This window comes from Arvicanthis niloticus, chromosome 12 (assembly GCF_011762505.2).
Source record: "Arvicanthis niloticus isolate mArvNil1 chromosome 12, mArvNil1.pat.X, whole genome shotgun sequence".
Taxonomy (NCBI): Eukaryota; Metazoa; Chordata; class Mammalia; order Rodentia; family Muridae; genus Arvicanthis; species Arvicanthis niloticus.
This window is the reverse complement of record NC_047669.1, coordinates 13,098,954-13,119,692: the sequence shown is the minus strand read 5'-3', so window position 1 is coordinate 13,119,692 and position 20,739 is coordinate 13,098,954. Positions and strand designations below refer to the sequence as shown.

General features: G+C 39.2%; 1 protein-coding gene across 1 annotated transcript in view; it reads left to right on the top strand.

The window, feature by feature from the left end:
- The window catches only part of P3h2 (prolyl 3-hydroxylase 2), a 128,390-nt gene that overhangs the window by 75,715 nt on the left and 31,936 nt on the right, over positions 1-20,739 (top strand). Inside the window, exon 2 of the mRNA XM_034515786.2 lies at positions 17,193-17,342. Within this exon, the coding sequence (XP_034371677.1) occupies positions 17,193-17,342 (150 nt within the window). The remainder of the gene's footprint in view (positions 1-17,192; positions 17,343-20,739) is intronic.

Here is a 20,739-nt window from a genome sequence, read left to right as displayed (position 1 = left end):
AGTAATGAGTGCTGCTCACAAATGGCCTGTGTATTGTCCCTACTGTGCATCAGAGCATTCCAACTGAAACAGTAAATTCCCAGTGAGTAGTCTATTTCAGAAAAGTACCAACAAAAATACCAACACATTCTTTTTTCTTTTCATTTTCTTAAAAATTATGAACAAAGGAGATTTACTGATAACTACTTAAACCTAATCCTTGGTCTCAGTGCAATATTTCATTTGCCTAAATGAGGCGGTGAGTGTTTAACAGAATTTTAGTCCCATTTTCATCCTTTGTTGACCATTTTCAAGTCATTAGTATGTGGCAACTGGGACTTGTCCATTGCTCTCTGGTCCTGGAAAAGAGATTTGAAAACCCAGCAGGCAGCAAAGCCAAGGTTGTTAAAATCATCACATCCCTAAAGGATGACAGAGTCCTCAAGGGAACTATTTACAAGGAAAATCTGTTTTCTCTTTGGACTTTACAGGTTTTATTTGTCTATTTTTCTCTTCTTACATGTCTATCCCACGTGGCGAGAACACAGATCCACCTGCCCTTTCACAGACATATCTCTTACCAGTAGCTGACTGAACTTTGCAGCTTTTCACGTGAATGCTCTTGCATTAATCTAACTTTGCAAGTAAATCTTCAGCCTTAGTGGTGTACTTCTTATTTTTTAAGAATAATAAGAATGACCTACTGGTTCCAATTTAAGTAGGTTCTATTATTCTTAAATAGCTATTTAGAAGATCACTGTGTTTGAACCACATGCCAATTTAAATAAATCTGTTTATATAGCAAAATGCTGCTTGATTTGAAGGTATGTTGCCAAGTCACTTGTTACTTTCTTTCCCATTTAACTAACCCATGCTAGACTGTAGTTATGTTTTTGCTGAAACCTCCAGAGTGTCGTGTCCTCTTATTATCTTGATAGTGATTTGGATTAAAAGATACGTTCACAGTCAATGTCCCTATCATGTACACTTGGTGGCTAGTTCAATATACTAGCAGCTCTCAATGTTTGATGAAAGGACAACTGATATGGGGGTATCAGGGTCCCTTTTGGGGAATTCGTAGTCTTGTTACTAAAAGAATTTAAGAACAGACTCAAAACGAAACTCCAAGACAATTACATCAGAATTAAAGCACAACAAAACAAAACAGCAACAGCAACAGCAACAACCCCTCAAAGGAGGCAAGCTGTAAGCCTAAGCAGATACCCTGAGGAGAGAAATAGAGAAGAGGCCTTGACAAAGCCATTGCATTAGGCATAGAGGCAAGCTACAGAGGCCAGCTACATGGCAGACAAGTATCAACACAGTAGGAAAGAGAGTTTTAGTGAAATAATAAAGCCTGAGGTATTAGAGAAAGCATGCTTGGAAAAGAGATAGAACTAATAAACGGAAACATTACACTTTCTGAGCAATTTGGTGACATGGACAGACTTATAAAGCTCGATGCCTGCAGTCCTGTAAGAAACTGAACTCCAGGATGGGAATTCTGGGAGGAAAAGTACATAATCTCATTTACAATCTAGTTATTTCTAATATCTCTTTGGCATTGCTTAAGGCGAACCCAATATCCTACGAGTTGGTCCCTTGTTCAAGCAACTAACCTACACAACTGGACTAACGCTTAAGGGAAGAGACAAGGGCATATCTTCACCTAGACACTCTTTATATAACACAACTGCATGATGAATGCTTATTCATCAGTGTCTTATTGGATGCCAGGAATACATGTGCAAGGCTGAATGATGAATGGAAGAAAAGTTCACTGGACAAGGAGAGGTTGGGATGTCACAGATTCAAGGACCAAATTACAGTTTATCTGGGTGATCTTTAGCCCACCAAATAGCTATTCCTTGCCCACCCATGTCAGACCTAACAGCCTAAAAAACAGATAAAAACCTGTGCAATGTGTTCACTTAACAGAATCCCATTCTCCACCCATGGGAACGAATGATGTTGGTAAGCATCCGAGGCTGAGCTGCCTGGCTTTTCGGAGGAACCCACCTATGTATCTTAAACTAGCTTTGATTTATGGCACTTTTTGTTCTTTTACCATAGGACCTCATGAAACTCCTTCCACATTAGAACATGACCTGGGATGACCTAACTGTCTTCTCCAGCACTGGTCACTCATCCTTGGCTCTAGAATAAACTGACCCTATTTCCTTTGAGGTGAGAGGTGTGTGTTTTGCATCAACAAATTCCACGTTATGCCAAGGAGAATTAGTCACTGGAAAGAAATAATCAGAGACTTTTTTGAGTTAAACAGATCATTGCTATTTTGTTTAAATGAATACACACACACACACACACACACGCGCGCGCGCGCACACGTACACGTACACGTACACACTCACTCACAAATTATTTTACTGTTTCTTAATCTTCAAATTTTCTTGTTTGTTGCTTTTAAGTTTTTTTTTTAAGAGAGAATCTTAGTCCATAACCCAGGCTGGCTCCAAACTTAGAATTCCCAGTAGCACATAGCTGAGTGCTGTTCTGATGGGTGTGTGCTATGCTGACTTCATTTTTTTTTAACTTGCAAAAATTTTAATTTTCTTCTGAATACTGGTAAACAGTATCCTCAAAATTTTATCCCAAGAGAACCAAGAGAGAGCTTGGAAGTAGTGATTGTAACCCTGTTGGATCTGCACCCGGAGGTGAACTTCAGAGGTCTTTGGGAATAGATGATGGTATTTACCAGTAAGTGCAAGTCATAGCTGAGGAAACAGTGTCAAAGGTAACCACTAAAGGCAAATGGAAAACGCAAAGCTGAAATGTGGAAGGAACGTTTTCCAAGAAAATAAACACTTAAACTCAGAGCAGATTCAGTGAATGACATGGGGCAAAACTAAACGGACCTTCTTCTGAGGCACCCCGTTTCCTTCAGTACACGTGAAAACAGTTTTGTTTTTCATATAGGAAAGCAGGATTGATTTATCCTTTCTATTTATTTATGTACTCCACACCCACTTTGTTTTCTTCATATGGTAGTCTTATATCTTATGCATGTTCTTTAAATATGAACAAAGATTTGTTTTTTAAGTCCTTGTCTCTACTCATGCAAATAACACTTTGTTCCACTGATTCTTTGTTTGCTTTTATTTTATTCAGTTCAGCCCCGAGTTTGATTATTTCTTGCCATCTACCCTTTTAAAGTGTGATTTTCTTTGTTGTTGGTCTAGACTGTACAGGTGTGCTGTTAAGTTGCTAGTGTGAGATTTCTTCCATTTATATATATATATCTAGGCACTTAGTGTTGTGAGCTTTCTTCCTAGCACCACGTCATTGTGTCTCCTAAGTCTGGGTATGTTGTGTACTCATTTTCATTAAATTTTGGGAAGTCTTTAGTGTTTTTCTTTATTTCCGTCATGACCCATTTTTTTCTTTAGTATAAAGTTGTTCAGTTTCCACAAGTTTGTTGATCAGCTTTAATACATGGTACTCTGATAGGATACATGGGGTTATTTCAATTTTTATGTGTAAGTTGAGACCTTGTGTGTGTCCAAGTATTTGGTCAATTTTAGAGGAAGTTTTTTGAGGTACAGAGTAGAACATATGCATATTATTTTGTGTATGGGTGAAATGTTCTGTAAAGATCTATTCTGTCCATTTGGCTTATAGTGTCTGGTAGCTCTACTATTTCTCTGGTTTTTGTCTGGATGACCTGTCCATTGGTAAAAATTATGGTATTAAAGTATCCCAGGATCAATAAGTGATTTTTGTAGTAGTGTTTCTTTCACAAACTTGAGTGAAATGAATCTAGTTTTCCCATCCGTTCGAGTTAGTCTCCATCTTTTTATTGGGAAATAGAGTCTCCTTGGTATTGAGAGATATCAATGACTATTGCTGCTGATTCCTGTTACTTTGGTGTTGGTGATGGTGATGGGGTTAGTGATGGTAGTGGTGATCTGTTGTGCTAGGATAGCTAGGCTCTAGTGGAGTCATTTTGTCCTGTATATTGTTGATTGCATTTTTCTGTTAACGCCTCATGATCTGGGTTCCTGATTATTAAAGTTCTAGGTGCTGATTCAATGAGTTTGCCTTTGTTGGGTTGGCTTTTTTTTTTTTTTTTTTTTTTTTTTTTTGATTTCTGTTTCCTCCTTGGATTTTCAGAGTGTGATGGCTCTGTTTTGCCTCTTTTCCTGGCCTGTTCAGCTGGAGTACTCACACGGAATGTGTGTTCATGTTGAAGGCTGGGTAACTGGGGTGAGTTGGGAGAAGAAAGTTGGAGAAGGTCTTTGAGATCCATTGGGTATGTGGTAATTGGATCTCAAAAGAAACAGGAAAGATATGAGTCTAACTTCAGCCCTACTTTTTTGCCCTGGTAGGGGTACCCGTAGGTTAGCTAGAGATGCCTGCTGCAGTTGGGGTTTAGGATATAGTGATGAGTTGAAGAGGGGTGTTAGAAGGGGATGGTCTATAGGATGCACAGGAAATGTGGGCAGGGATGAGGGAAGACTGCAGCTAGTATTCTGTTGCAGCAGTAGAGATGAGACTGGAATTGGATCTGGGAGAACAAAGAGACAGGAATGGGTCTTCAGGCAGCCTACCTGGGTTTCTGGCAGCCTCTCCAGATTCAAACCCTCCTATTCAGACCTGCTTTGCTCTTTGAGTCTTCACAGTAAATGTTTTTACTTCTCTTAAGATTGTTTAGTTAACCTTGAATTATAGTGACTAAATTTTTTTTCTTATCCCCTAGATTACCTAATAAAAAGTAGGGATTATCTCAGTTTTCTTTCTATCATCCTGTGCTGGTTTAAGCACATTAATAATAGACTTATAGTAACCAATAATGTGTTGCTGTTACATCAGGGACAGGAATCAAGTGTAAATTAAAATAAAGTTTATCTTCTTCATATCATTTGAGCAAGAGAGAGGTTGAATTGTTGACTTCATCTTTCCTGTGTCTTCTGTCGTGTCTGTTTGTTGAATGGGTCTGTTATGTACCTGCCTGAAGGCTGTCTTGTGAATTTATTTCTGTGTCTGTATCTGTTTGTGTCTGAGTGAATGTCTTTCACAAAGGGCCTCTTTTTATCTTTTATTGAACAGCACAGAGAGTATCACATGGAGAAGGAGTAAGGGATTTATTACAAAAGTTTTTAGTAGAGTTTTGTAAGGGACTTAGTCCTTCCCTCCTACTAACCCAAACTGACGTGATAACAAATAAGCAACCAGAATTAAGCAATATCCAAATGATGCTTTCGACATTTATAGTAGATATCCATTTTATAAGATTGCTTTAGACATAAATTTCCTGGTTTTTACATGTGATTATTATAACACAAATACAAGTGCACACAGAATGATCTTGGGTTAGGGGCATGGAACACATATTATCTAAAATTATAGCTGTGCATTTTTTAGGCTACAAGATTTGATTGCATAGAAAATTCAAGGTAAGTAACGTTGGTTTGTTACATTCTTCTTTTATAGGAAGGTAAAGCACACAGGCTTTACAGAGTAGGATGTCAGTCTTATGTCTTTAGTGAACTCAAGATGTGTTATTATCATTATCTGTGAGGTCAGGGACGAAGCTTCAATCTCGTAGAATGTAAAGGAAATTTTTAGCATAACGCATTGCTACACAATCCTTCTCACCCAGTTGCAGCACAGGACCTTTTTTAATTGTAGAACAGCTTGAATTCAAAGACAAAGTTGGGACATAATCTCAGGACATCTGGAAATACACAGTCAATAGTACCATGGACAGACAAAGTTGGAACTCTGGAGTGGCAAACTTTTCTTAGCAAAAACCAAACATTCAACAGCTGACCTCTTCCACAGTGTCACATTTCAAGGGAGCAGTGAAGCAATGTCAACCCACAGTGTACACAAAATCAAATCAGAAGTTTTTTTAACTGCTGAATATAATTTCACAGTCTGTTTGATATGAATTTTTTTTCCTGGCTTAGTTTTTAAAATAATTCAAACCAGCCTCCTAATTTGAACACTCCCAGAGTCCTTTTCTGTATTTATTTGCAACCACTTTACAACTTTAATTTTACTTATTCTTGGTAGTATATGGAAAGCTTCAATTTGACTTACTCTGCCTGTCAGTTTTCATGGGATATATTTTAGGTATAACTTTTTAACCTATTCATTCGTTTAAAATGGTAGATGTCTCTGTCCCAGTGAGAAAGGTGGTTTGGCTATTTCACCTTAGATGTTGTGGTATACTACAAAAGTCACTGACTCTGGAATTAGAAGCAATTTGATGGGTTCTAGCTCCTGTATTAGGATGCCTAGGGCCATAGGCCTCTTCCTACTCAACTTCAATTGTCCTAGTCACATTACCATAGACTGGGAGGCAGAGTTTTACCAGATGGTTTCCAAGGGTCACACACCACATTTTAGGATTCTGGTATCAATTCAGTTGACAGTTTTATAATTAAAAGTCATTCCTCAGAGATAGTGACATTTACCTTAGTCAAATAGAGACTGAGAAATTTTGTTAGTCCTTGGAGACACTCTGAAGCAAACAGGAGCTCTTGGTCAAAGGCATTAGAAAAAAATCTTCCTTATGAAGAGTCATAGCACAGTAGTTAAATGAAGACTACGAATACCCTGCCCTAAAGTAATATGCTTTACTTAAAAGTTTATCTTAACTTTATTTTTTTAATTATAACATGTTTTTGTAGGCCTTTAATCATCCAGCAGGATATACTTAACAAGATAAGAGCTATCTGTAAGTCTCCAGTTGTCTTTCTTTCCTGGGTTCCACTGTTACATGTGTAATCACTACTTAGACCCTCCCTCATCTTGAAAGATATTTTTTTCTGCAGTCCTTTGGTTCAGAAACCTCAAATATGTCTCCTATTTGAATACTAGGTGCTTTTCAGCTGACCAGATTAAGATTAAAGTTATTAACTGCTAAGAAAAGGCATGCCTTTGATTGCCTCCATGTGGCATCAAGCACAACCTTACTCAAAATGAAGTGATGAAGTTTTGTAATCCACTAACAAACTGTGGACCCATACAAAGCTTGTCTAGCTTCTTTGCTGTTTCCAGCCAATTCTTAGTTGATTAGCTTTGAAAATTTAAAGCTACCCTCGAGTTTACATTTGTTTGGGCTAACTTGTTTTATTTTTTTTAAGGGGAATTCCAGTTGTTCTCCTAAGACAGTTCATCTGCTCCAAATTTATTCTTATCTCAGTTAATCCTAAAATAAACAGGCTCTTCTCAGAACTCAAAGAATATCATCAAGTTGATTAGATAACCCCAATCTCACTCCCTTCACCTGATGAAAGATGTAGCCTTCTATAGCAGGCACTGATATATTAGTGTATTAATTAGGCTTCTTAGTGGTGTGATGAAACTCCAGGACTATGAAGCAAGTAGGGGAGGAAAGGGTTCATCATTGAAGGGGTCAGGATAGGAACTCAAACAGGGCAGGAAGTGATGCAGAAGACATGGAGGGTTCTTGCTAACTGACTTGCTCCCCATGCCTTTCTCAGCCTGCTCTCTTATAGAACCCAGGACCAGCAGCCCCGGATGGCACCATCGAGAATAGAGAATAGTGAAAGCTCTCTCATCAATTACAAGTTGAGACAGCCGTATCACCAAATCTTATGGATACATTTTCTCAATGGAGATTCCTTTCTTTCTAGTTTGTGTGTCAAGCTGACATAAAACTAGCCAGCACTAGTTTATACCTTTCAAAGCCTTTTTTAAAATGAAAAGAGATATATTGTTTGTGAGCACACACACACACACACACACACACACACACACACACCAATCACTTCCCTCTTTTCAGGAATGAAGTCTTAAATATCTCTGCTTTGTGGGCACTGATCTCAATGATCTAGTTTTATTCAACTGTGTTTCATACTCTGAAAAATGTCTGACACTGCAAAACAAATGTCATTTCATCAACACATCTTCACCACTCTGGTTTTGCCTCATGTCCTTCTTCAGCTGATGAACTCACATGGACACACACGTCTGTTCTTCAAGATCCTCAACCCATTCTACATTCTAGTGAGGTGTTTCCATGCAGGTTACGGTGCCTTGACATTTCTGTCTACAACAATGTTGGTGTCCAACTATTTATTCTGCACTGATGCTGCACAAACTTGGTTCCTTCCTTCCTTCCTTCCTTCCTTCCTTCCTTCCTTCCTTCCTTCCTTCCTTCCTTCCTTCCTTCCTCTCTCTCTCCCCCCCCCCCGCCTTCCTTCCTCTTTTTTCTTTTTTTTTGTGGTGTGTGTGTGTTTTCGTGTGTATGGGCATATATCTGTGTCCATGTTCATGTGCACCTGCGTGAATGTATATGTCCCCCAAATTTGACATTGTATGTCTTTCTCAACCATTCTTCACTTTATATATTGAATTGGAGTCTCTATCTACACTCAGAATTCACCCGTTTCACCTAATGTACAGACTTCCCTTACCCCTATAACCCATTTCTCTGAGTGGTAAGATTACAGATGGGCAGTATGCTTACATTGCTTTTTACAAGGGTGCTGGGGATACAAGCTTTAGTGTGAAACACTTGAACTGTAAACACTTTGTCTACAGAGCCATTTACCTAGCCCAATATACTCCCAATGGGAGTGTACCTAATAAGAGACCAAGATCACTGTTGTGGTTTGAATGAAAAAAAAAATGCTGCCAGTAGGCTCACCTATTTGAGCACTGGATGCCCAAATAGTTTGGAACACATACTAGGTGGCTGGATGGGTTAAGTTTTCAGAAGGACCTTGGACTGTTCTCGAAGATTTCTCCAGAAGGGGTCTGGAAGCAAACTTCTCTTTGGGTGTCAGCCATGGTGCATTCATTCTCAGAAGCTTAAATGGTACTTGGAAACAAGTAAGGTTTGAAGGCCATCTTCCCCTTCCTTCAAGAGCAAATGTTTATATTTTGTAGAAGAATTTGGCATCTTTGTTTTACCAAAAGACATGAGTGGAAAAGCTTTGGATTAGGGGCTTGCATTTCCTGCATTTCTGTGGAAAATAGTTGAGGGGGAATCTTAAATTTTCTTTTATATAGGGAGTCTAACACATTAGAAATTGTAATGATGAATTTATTTGTGCATTCACAAACCCTCAAGGACTTTTCAATTATGATGTTGACAAAACATTCCCTGTGTGTTTCTAGAACCATGACAGTGCCTGATGGTTTAACTTTCCAACTGGTCATTTACTCTCACTGGCTGGCAGGCCTTTCTCTGCAAAAACTCTTGGAGAATCCAGGTGCTTATGGGAAAAAATAAGACAATAAGCCTACAGGACACTTTGCTTTCTACTCCTTGGCTTCCCATCCAATCTTGTCTATGACAAGGAATTAAGCCTGTGACTGTCAATCCCACAGGCAACAAACAAACAAACAAAAACAAAACAACAACAAAAACTTTTGATTTGTTTTAAAGATAGTCTCAATACCCGAATACCTGCACAAAGTCTGTGTGAAGCTATTGCACTGTTGATTTGTAAAGAATATTTTAGAAGCAGAAATCCACAGGAGATTGTCCATAAAAGTAGAACCAGCCAAATCACTGTGACTTCATTGAGCAGTTTCAGGGAGACGTGGTATCGATGCTAACATCTGCAAATCTTAAAAGCAAGCAAGGAGCTGCCTTTTGGATCTAGTAAAGCTGTGGCCAGAACTCCACAGTGGCTAACCAGAGAAAGATCACAAAAGTCTCCACTTGTCACCATACAAAAACTCTACAATACCATGAAGTTCATCAAGAATGACTTCACCTCACCACAGCTTTATACTTAGGTCTAAACATTCTGGTGTATATAGGATGCCCATTTAAATGTTGATCCAATGCCTCTGCATTCAGATTAAGGCTAGAGACTTATCTCCTAGATTCTTAAGGAATTTCACATTCCTATCGGGGAATACCCAGAAAGTGACTATGTTTAGTTTCATTGTAATGTGTGTTGCAAACTATACCACAATATACAAGGATCATTTCTTATTAACAACCTCACAACTATATTCTCCCTCTCACTCTCATGTCCAGAGGAGACCAGCTCTGATACAATAGAGAGGAATACCAGATTAGTGTTGTTTTTAAAGAAATAAACTAAGGTGAGCTTCTTTGTACATTGAAGCTAGGGATCCTACAACATTCACAGAACATAACCCAAGCTCTTTTGCAAAATATGCAGCATATACTTGCAGAAGAAATTTTCAGGGACCATTAGAGCTTTGCTTCCAAGAACAGTAGCAGGAAACAAGTGTCAGAGAGATTTTAGCCTGAACTGTCTTTTCGGGAATCCTTAGTCTCACCCTTTGACACCTCAAGGGAGACTGCTGGCCGAATACCACAGAGACTAGAATGTCTGCTTCATTGCTCATCTGATCTAGGCCCTTGGGTTTAGATCCAAAACTGATGGCCTCCTAACAAGAAACCACACAAACTGATTTCATTGTAGCCAAGGCCAGGATGACAGGCCCACACTAAGCACCAAGCCAGATCAACGTGCCCAGCTGTGATCCAATGGTTTGGGATTTTCTGTTAGGAAAGTAGACCCTAGGCAGATGGCTTGAGGGATGTTGTCCAATTAAGCTTGCACCTAATTTCAGCTAGTGCTTGAAACTTTAACTTTTTTTAACAACAAAAGTTTTGGTCTGCCTCTTAGCATTTGCATGGCCTGGTAACATGGGTCTCCTTTATGTAAGAACTTCCTAGAAAATTTAGTTGATGGCTTGAGTCTGTTGTTCAAATGAAATCATAGGGTATCTTATGCTCCATGGCTGGCCATCATCAGTGTTCAATGTTAACATGTAAGCTTAGAACATCTTCATATAGTAAAAATAGCAGGTGCTTACTAATCAGAGTGTACATATTAAGTAACGGAAGAAGGAAAGCAGTTGGCAGAAGAAAAACTCTCTAAACAGCTCATTCCTTTGGAGCTTATCCCACAGGGGAATGCTACTCTTTAGAAATACCATTCCCCCTTAATCCCCACCAAATAGCGTTTTGAAACTCATAAATATTTACTCAGAACCATGGATACATTCTAGGCTAACATTCCATAAATACAAAGATAATTCATTTTCTACACTAGCATGGACACCTACTTTCTAAGTTACTATAAGAACTTTAACACTAGAAATTTCTGAACGTTCTACATGTGATGTAGGAAAAAAAAACATATGATGCCTAGAAATTGAAATAATTCTTGTGCCCAAAAGATCTTTGAGTTTTCTGGCTAGAGAAATTATCTTGATAGTTTCACTTTGAAATGAAAAATACAATAACTTGAGGACAAACGCTTTATTTTCAGTCTGTTATACTACAAATTCAATACACTCTACCTATTGTTAATGATACAAAATTCAGTATTAAGCTTTCTAAAGTCAAAGCTAAAAAAAACCCCACAAGTTATTATATGTTCCCAAGGTTTACTGAAATTAATTTTATAAATTTGTCAGGAGGAGATATTATTTCCTGCACTATACTATGAAAATAATTCCATGTGTGGGTTTTTATTTTAATTATGGTACTAATATCACATCACTAGAAAATAAAATACAAAGTTTTTCATGTGGTTACTTTTTCATTAAATGTCTGACTTTACTCTATTAAAACTTTTGGTTTCTCACAAAATAAGATGTAATTCTCCTAAATAATTCAATTTTTACATTTGCTATACTATAATATGCAAGGTTAGTTTAATTCAGTAGCTCTGACAAATTACTAAATTTTACTTCAAAGTTTATATTTTTCTCAAAAATTCTCATTTAATATTTTCATCATTTTTGAGTTATGCATTTACTTATAAGATCTGGAGAATTAACCTACGTCAATAAAATTTGAAGTAAAAATTTCTTGTGCCACAGTCTATACCTTGTAGATTTATTAAATACATGAAGACAGCTGGGGCTGGAAAGTTGGCTCAGCCAGTAAATACTTACCAAGTAAGCACAAGGATCCAAATTTGATGCTAGCACCTGTGAAAAACCCAGGTAGGTGATACAGATCTGAAAGGCTCCTGCTAGTGAGGCAGAGACAAGCAGAAACCCAGAACTCAGTGGACAGTTAGCATAGCTCATCTGTAAACCCAGGTTCAATCAGTTAGCTGTCTCAGAAAAGGCATGAAGCTATAGAGCAACATCCAGTGTTGACCTCTGGCCTGCACACATGTGTACACACACACACACACACACACACACACACACACACACACACACACACAGAGGCACACACATTAAGCTTGTGCTTCTTCTAATCCCATGCCTCCTATTTTTGAATTTTTGTTTCCTTTCGAGCTATCTGGTTCCAGAGTTGAAACCTTGTTATAAATAAAGTGCTAGAGGAAGAGGGGAGAGAAAAGAGTGTGTAGGGGTGTGGGGAACAGTGACTTCCCTATGTGCCTTGTTTATTTTTGACAACACCTCACGCTGACCTACATTAATGCAATGCTTTTCTGACTGTGACAAAAGCTTTCCTCCATATAGCAGCTCAAGTTGGTTACCATTTAAAGATATGAATAAGAACTTGTTACAGCCCTTCTTGTATTTCTTTAATAGTTAGTCAGCTTCCTGCTACTCTTAGCATGGCATCTATTTTATCATAGTGTATAAACCATGTGGCCCCAATACTCAGCTCTTCCTGGTCCTCTTCTTTCCCCCCTCCTCCTCCTCTTCCTCATCCTCCTCCTCCTTCTCCTCATCCTCCTCCTCCTTCTCCTCATCCTCTTCTTCCCTGTACCTTTGTTTTTTCCAGACAAATTTTCCCTGTGTGGCCCTGGCTGGTCCTGGAACTCACTCCGTAGATCAGGCTGGATCCTCTACTTTTAGTTCTCAGCTAAGAAACTGGATTGCAGAGAAATCTTCCTTGAATTTATTCACAGTACTCCTCTTCTAGCCCAAAATTTTCACACTCACAGTGTTGGTCATTTCTGCCTTTTAACGCTTCGCAAAGTCCAAAAATATTTTACCACTTGAAATGTATCAGCTACCGGAAGTATTTGGAAAGCAGGGCCTTTTCCCCCTTGGTGCCACTTCGAGATTTCATCAACTCCTGAGTCTGTAACGGAGTGTGTAAAATGAACATTTGCCAAATATGTGTGTGGGTGAAGTAAAGAACCTGTAGATGACTGGGTTACTTGATTTCCATGTAAATTATACATATATTGAAGTTCAGTTTATCTGGCAAGGTTGCTAAATGACAGACAAGTTAGACTAAAGAGTTAAACCCTGTACTCTAACCTAGAAGTTCTTGAATGTTGTGGTGCTGTATCTGAAGCCTCTCTGGCTGGTTGATAGGCCCTGAATGTGTGTGCATGTTCAGTGCATGCTCTGCAATGTCTTTAGACTACGTGTGGGAGAGGACCTGTGTTGAGACAGCACTCACTCACTAGCCTATGACCGTTTGTCTTCTGAATGTTCACAGGGTGCCGACTTCATCAACATTCATTTCTTTTCCCACACAGCATGACTGCCCCATATTGTGTGGCTTCTGGGCTGGCAGGTTTCTTCATTTTTTAAGATCTGAGTGAAGTAAACCAGCACATTCAGACAGACACTCTTCCCCACGTTCTCTCAGCTCAGTGGGCAGTTAAATGTTAGATAATCTCCTCTTGTCTCACCAGCCGTGGTTCCTCAATTGTTCTTGACCCAGAGTTCATATTTCTACTCCACAAAGTGAACGCTTCAGAGTTCTCTCTGTGTGTGGTTTGTTACAATTCTCTTATAGAAAATCCTGTATGGGGCCTGTAAACGCAGTTTGGTTTTAGTGGGTAGTTCATTCTTAAGCTAAAATATGGTGTTTATAGGACTTTGTTATACTCTTCATCCAGTAATTAACATTGTATGTAGAATATACATTATCACTCAGACATTTATTACCATGTGCTGTGGGTAATATTTAAATAAACGGCGCCTGGTCCAGCTTGTTCCCAGACAGCTGCCATTTTCCCGCAGCTCCAGCTCTGGACCAGAGCTCTGGCTATCTAGAAGCACCAGCCCTGGCACCCATGAGATGCCAGCATGGTGGCTGGCTTTGCCAATCCATCCCGCTGTCTACAATGCTTGGCTGAGCCCAGACCATCCCGAAATGACAGTGGTACTCGGTAGAAATGAGACTCTTAATACTTAAAGATAATCCAATACTTATATATTAGGAGATGCTCAATTAACAAGATGCCCACACAATTAGAATTGTTGCCCAATACCTAACCTTAGATATAAATTGTTACCTATTACTGCTCTTGATCCATCTGTAGTTCCCCATGGCTCCTACCTCTCTCTTCTAGCTCCGCCTCTTCCTCTCCTTCTTTCTTCCTCCCGTCTCCTCACTCTGCCTACCTCTTATATAGCCCAATTACCCGAGCTTTATACAAATGTAGTGGGAATATATCCAGTGACATCCATGTACTGCTTAAATAAAAGTACTTAAAGCCTACATATGATGGCCGAATTTATATATTCTGGCAGACAATTTTAGTTTGTAATATAAAAGCCAGGACTAGTACCAGTGCATGAAGCAATTTTATGGTTCAGTGTCAAGGGCACAGAATCACACACGCACATGCGCGCGCGTGCACATACACACACAAACACACACGTGTGTGTGTGTGTGTGTGTATGTATATATATATACACATATGTATATATGTATATATACACATATACATATATATGTATATATATGTGTATATATACACACACACACACACACACACACACACACACATATATATATATATATACACACACACACACACATAAATAAAACTGTTCATGGGGATGCAAATAAACTTGGCTATCTTAAGATAGCGTATGGTTAAGTCCCAGTATGGAAATAAAGATAAGATGATACTGAGGTTCATTTGCTGTCACAACAGGTCTGAAAAAGCATTTATTCAGGAAGTATTCAAGCTTGGCCTTATAGGCCAAGTTAGATTTCAAAAGGAAAAGATGAATGGACAAATACTTTCTGTATCGAGAGACCAACCTGAGTCAAGCCAGAAGAGTGGGAAAGTGGGAAGCATGACTAGTAAGCATTTCTGTCAGTGTTAATACCTCAAGCTACAAGCTACTGATCCAGTGTGTTGGGGATAACCTGTTTTACTCATTACTGGAAGTTTGCTTGTTACCCAGAGGCAGTTTCCATGTAGCTCAAGTATGTACTGTGTCTGTAGAAGTGATGTGTCCATTATACTGTGATAGTGGGAGCAAACCCACTTGTTTGATTGATCATTTATAAATTATATGCTATTGCCTTAGTTAGGCTTTTACTGTTGTGAATGAACGCCATGACCAAGGCAATATGTATATAGACAACATTTAATTGGGGCTGGCTTATAGTTTCAGAGGTTCAGTCCACTATCATCAAAGCAGATGCTAGGCAGGCATGGGGCAGGAGGAACTGAGTGTTCTACATCTTCATCTGAAGGCCGCTAGGAAAAGATTGGCTTCCGTGTGGTTAGAAGGATTTCATTGCCTACCCCCACAGTAACATACTTTCTCCAACAAGGCCACACTTACTCCAACAAGACCACACCTACTAATAGTGCCCTGGTCCAAACCTATTCAAACCACTACAGCTACTGCTTCTGAAAATTATTCATATATAACACAGTTAAACCACTTGAATCCCACTTGGTCAATTGTGGTATAAAATTTTTAATGAGTAAAGCTTTTGCTCACTATATGACCAAACCATAAACTTTTAAATAACTTTTTCCATATTCACTTGACCAATAATACATTTGGATTTCTACACAATTTAGAACTTGCACATCTTCTTGGCTCCCATCTAAATATCATCATTTAAATATCCAAATATTTTATATTTCTGTGTACTAGGGTTGGTGAAATGGAGAAAATAAGAAATGAACAAGAGGGCAGATTCAACAGCTTTCACATGGGCAACCAAAACATTTCTGGGTCCATACCTTGATGGCAAGACCTAATTTTAGGTAATATCTAAGAAAAAGTCTATAGTGAAAGGATGTGAACAAATCAAAGCTTTGGCATTAATAGGAAAAGTAAGGATGCCATGTCATAATAAATTAGGGCAGTATATGTTTTCTGTGGTGAGAGTTGCTTCTTTGTCTGTTTCCACATGCTGGAAACCTGGAACACACTATTCCTCTGGTGTTTTTAATCACTGAATAGCTACTTTGTTAGAGAAAGACTCACTTGAATAGTTTTATGATGTTGGATGACTTCGTACTTATGTATCCAGTAACAGTGTGATTACTTTCTTCATACTTTATACTATAACAAACATCTTTGGGTTTTTCTATAAAAAAAGATTACTAATATAAGTGCTTACTTTTCATGAAGAAAATGAATCTTTTTGTAAGGGTTCTCCATGACTTAAGCATATGCCAACGAGTGTTGACACTGAGAGGAATTAATTCCACAGAGTTAAAAATACCTCTTTATTTTCATCATGAAACACAGCACAAAAAGGCTTCACCATGTCAGCACAGTGATTATTCCAAAGTTGTCATTGCTATTGTTGGAGAGATGGCCTCATGGTTAAGAACATGAACAGCTTTTGTAGGGGAGCTGAGTGTAGTTTCCAGAGCCGAGGCTAGACTGCCCCCTCTGCTTGTAGTTCCAGGTCCACAGGATCTCCCACCCTCTCCTGGCATCCATGGAGTCCTGCACTTTCACACGGAACTAAGATTAATGCCCCCAATGTTTTGCATTAATGAAAATCAAAGTTACAAAGTTAAACTCTTCCTGAATTGGACTAGTTTATATCTTTCAACTTCCTGTTCTTTACTTTCTAAAGCCAAAACACTAACACAATGGAGGAAAAGTTTACCCAATTCAGTCACTCAGAAAACCACAGCTGTATTTCACCTCTCATCATTAACATGAAAGTATAAACCCCAGTGTTGAAATGTAAACTAGAGGGCAGAAATCTTACCAGTCTGTTTGTTTTGGATAAGCATAAATTAAATATAAGGGTACAGATCACGCTCCTTAAAACATGGATACATAGAAAAGAGTAAACTTGACCAGGACCAAAATATCCATATACAATTTTATGCACAGTTTATTAACAGCACTGAAAATGCAGAGGTTGAATACAATAGAGTGAAAACATTTGTGTAGATGTTGTGAGTGTGCACATACGTGTGTGCACACATGTAAATGTGTAGTGAGGAATCCTGTCTTCACTACTTCTCTGCTCTGAGACCTTGAAACTGGTCTCTTTAGTCCTCTAAAGCCAAGTTTACAGACCATTTCCTTGACTGTGTGCTTTTCTTCAACAGCTCAACCAGCTGGAAAAGGCCATGGAAGCAGCTCACACGTTCTTCATGGCCAACCCTGAGCACATGGAAATGCAACAGAACATAGAGGACTATAAAGCAATGGCAAGAGTGGAATCTCCCCTGGTAGACAGAGAAGCCAAGCCACACCTGGTGAGTTCTAGGGAACCCTGTCCCTGCTTTGTGGCTCTAACTATCTGTGTTTCCTTGATTCCAAACTCAGTCATATAGTGGATAGCTCAAGTTCGGTCTCAGTGTGCACTAACTTTCCTACAATCAGAACTCTCAGATGGCATATTGTAGCCAGAAGTAAATGCATATGTGATATTCTAAGTTAAAATTTTGGTCATTAAAAATTGAAATTGAGGGAAATGAAAATTCACTCAGAAATATCAGGATAGGGTAAAGCCTAGAACTCCATGGAAGTATCTGTACCCCTATGTGAAGCTGCAGCACCTATTCAGAACTTTCCAGGCCATAATGTTTTTCCCCATGGGACTTTATTTTTTATTAATTAATCATTCCATTAATTTACATCTCAAATGATACTCCACTTCTCGGTTACCCCTCCACAACCCCCCATCCCACATCTGCCCTCTCCCCTTTGCCTCTGTGAGGATGCTCCCCCACCCACTCACCCTCTCCCACCCTACTGCTCCAGCATCCCCCTATGCTGGAGCATCAAACCTCCACAGGAACAAGGGTCTCCCCTCCCACTGATGTCAGACAAGACGATCCTCTGCTACATATGTATCTGGAGCCATGTACACTCCTTGGTTGATGGTCTAGTCCCTGGGAGCACTGGATGGTCTAGCCAGCTGACATAGTTCTTCCAATGGGGTTGCAATTCCCCTCTGCTTCTCCAGTCCCTCCGCCAGCTCCCCCACCAGGGTCCCTGAGCTCAGTTTGATCATTGGCTCCAAGCATCCACATCTGCATTGGTTAGTTGCTGGCAGAACCTCCCAGGGAACAGCCACACAAGGTTCCTGTCAACAAGCATCAGCAACAGTGTTGGGGTTTGGTTCACAGCATACTTTTAATTATTCATTTATTCTTTGACAGTTTCACACAATGTAAATTAAATAATGCATACTGACCACTTTTACTCAGACTTTTACTGTCTGCCTCCTACACTTGTGTACCCCTTCTTCCCTACAAATCTCTTTTTTACATTCATGTTCGGGTCTGTTTTGTGAGCCACAGTTTATCCATGTCAGTCTGTGTGTCCAGGGTTTGGAATTTTCTATTGACTGAGCACTAATATACAAGGAATGACAGTGGTTCCCAGATTCTGAAATCTGTCAATAGTCAGTAGTTCATTCCTGAGCCACATAGTGGTTTTATTCCTAGTTTTGAAAACTCTCCAGACTGACTTCCTGAGGAGTTACAATAGTTTACACTCCCACCCACAACATGTGAGTTCTGCTTTTCATGTATTTACCTGAGCATTTGATGTTGGTAGTCTTAATAATAGCCATTCTGACTAAGGTAAGATGGAAGCTTAAAGTTGTTTTATTATGAATTTCTGTAATCGATCAAGATGCTGAACATGCTTTTAAGTGTTTTCTAGACATTTTTTTTTTTTTTTGTATTTTGAGACTACCCTGTCTAGTTTTTAAATCACACTCCTTACTTCTTCCTTCCAACTATTCTTGGACCCCTGATTACCCTCCCCAAACTCCCTCTTCCAACCTTCACATCCTTTTCTAAAAACATAAATAGATAAACCAGAGAGACCAGTTAGTGTCCTTATAGATGCATGAATATGAGGGACCCACTAGAGCATCTAAAAGTGACCATATCTGTAAAGCACCTCTTCTTTAATGTGTTGCTCACGGCTGCTTTGGCAATTAAATAACTATAACTCTTTTACAGGCATCAACCAAGACTATTGGAAAATACAGATATTACATTACAATTCATAAAGGTAGAAAATTATAGTTATGAAGTAGCAATGAAAACAATTTTATGGCTGGGGGTCTCTACAACATGATGAACTGTATTAAAAGTTCATAGCATTGTAAGAAGAATTACTCTCCATCCCCTAACAGCCATCAACTCCTACTAACTCCTCCACTAGGGATATGGGTACAAGTGTTCCTTCCCAATTCATGGTAGAATGCTCAGTCATTTGATCTTTGTACAGGTCTTGTGCAGTCAGTCACTGTAGGCTTAGATTTTTCACAACCTACTTTAATAAGTGTTCTTAAACACTTCAACCTCCCTTCTAGTCCACCGACCAAAGGTAAGGGAGAAAGATGGTTAATAGGACAAGGGGTGTGTGGACCTGTGTAAAAGTAGTTCTTTGGGGCAATTCCACTCTTGGTTGTCATGCTGGTAAGCAGTCCAGTCCAATGGCAAACACCAAACACAAATCAGTAAGCAGTGGCTCAGTCCAGTAGAAACCACAAGGCTCTTCAAATCTGCACAAGTCTCTGGATGTGGCAAGAATCAGCTGGAATGCCATGAGAGAAGTGTCCCTTCTCTGTGGCATTCGATTTATACTCTTTCCAAATATCACCTGCCCTCTCAAACTTCTGCTTCAGCAAAAAAATCCTCTCACAAGACAGCTTCCAGAAAAATATCCTATGACACAACTGAGTTTCCAAAGGAACCAGACATTTTTACTTCAAGCCACCGATTCGGACTTCATGAGGACAGCATCCCTACATGTACATAAGATACTGATTTAACCCAGTCCTTCATGATTTCTGTCCCTTACATATCTCTCTCCCCTATTCCTTGATATTCCGTGAGCATTACAGGAAGGAAGTGCTATAATGGTCCACATGTTATTAAATGTTGTGCTGTTTAATCTAAGTGAGTTTCTGGGCCTTGACTTGTTTTTGTTTCTGTTCCTGTCTAACGTTGTCCCATGTGGTCAGGTAGAATTCAGAATGCTATTTCAATTTTCCTGTATTTGTAGAGGGTTTCCTTGTATGCTACTATAAATGCTATTTTGAAGAAAGTTCCATGAGTTGCTTTAAAAAAAAAAAAATGTGTATTCTGAGGCTGGAGAGATGGCTCAGTGGTTACGAGCACTGACAGTTCTTCCAGAGGTCCTGAGCTCGATTCCCAGGAACCACATGGTGACCCACAACCATGTGTAAGGGGAGCCAATGCCCTCTTCCGCTGTGTCTAAAGAGAGCAACAGTGTACTCACATACATAAAATTTTAAAAAGTGTATTCTTTAGTATTTAGATGGCCATATCTTGTTATGTTTCAGTGGTTGATCTCAAACTCTCAAGTAATCCTCCTGCCTCAGCCTTTTTAGTATCTACTTTATAGGTGCCTTTTGTGATAAATATTTAATGGGGGTTTCTACCCCCACCTTTGATATTTAGTTCCCAAATAAAAGCCACAAAACCATTTTATTTATAATAAGCCTTAACAGCACTACAACTGGACAAGTATCAACCGTCTACGCTACTTTGTCTTCTTCTCTGCAAATAACCCTGACTTACAACTTGCCATGTTTCATCTGGGCTGTTCCTACTCCAACTGGCCACTCTTCCTGGCCATTGTGAGTGGTTCATGGCTAACTATCGT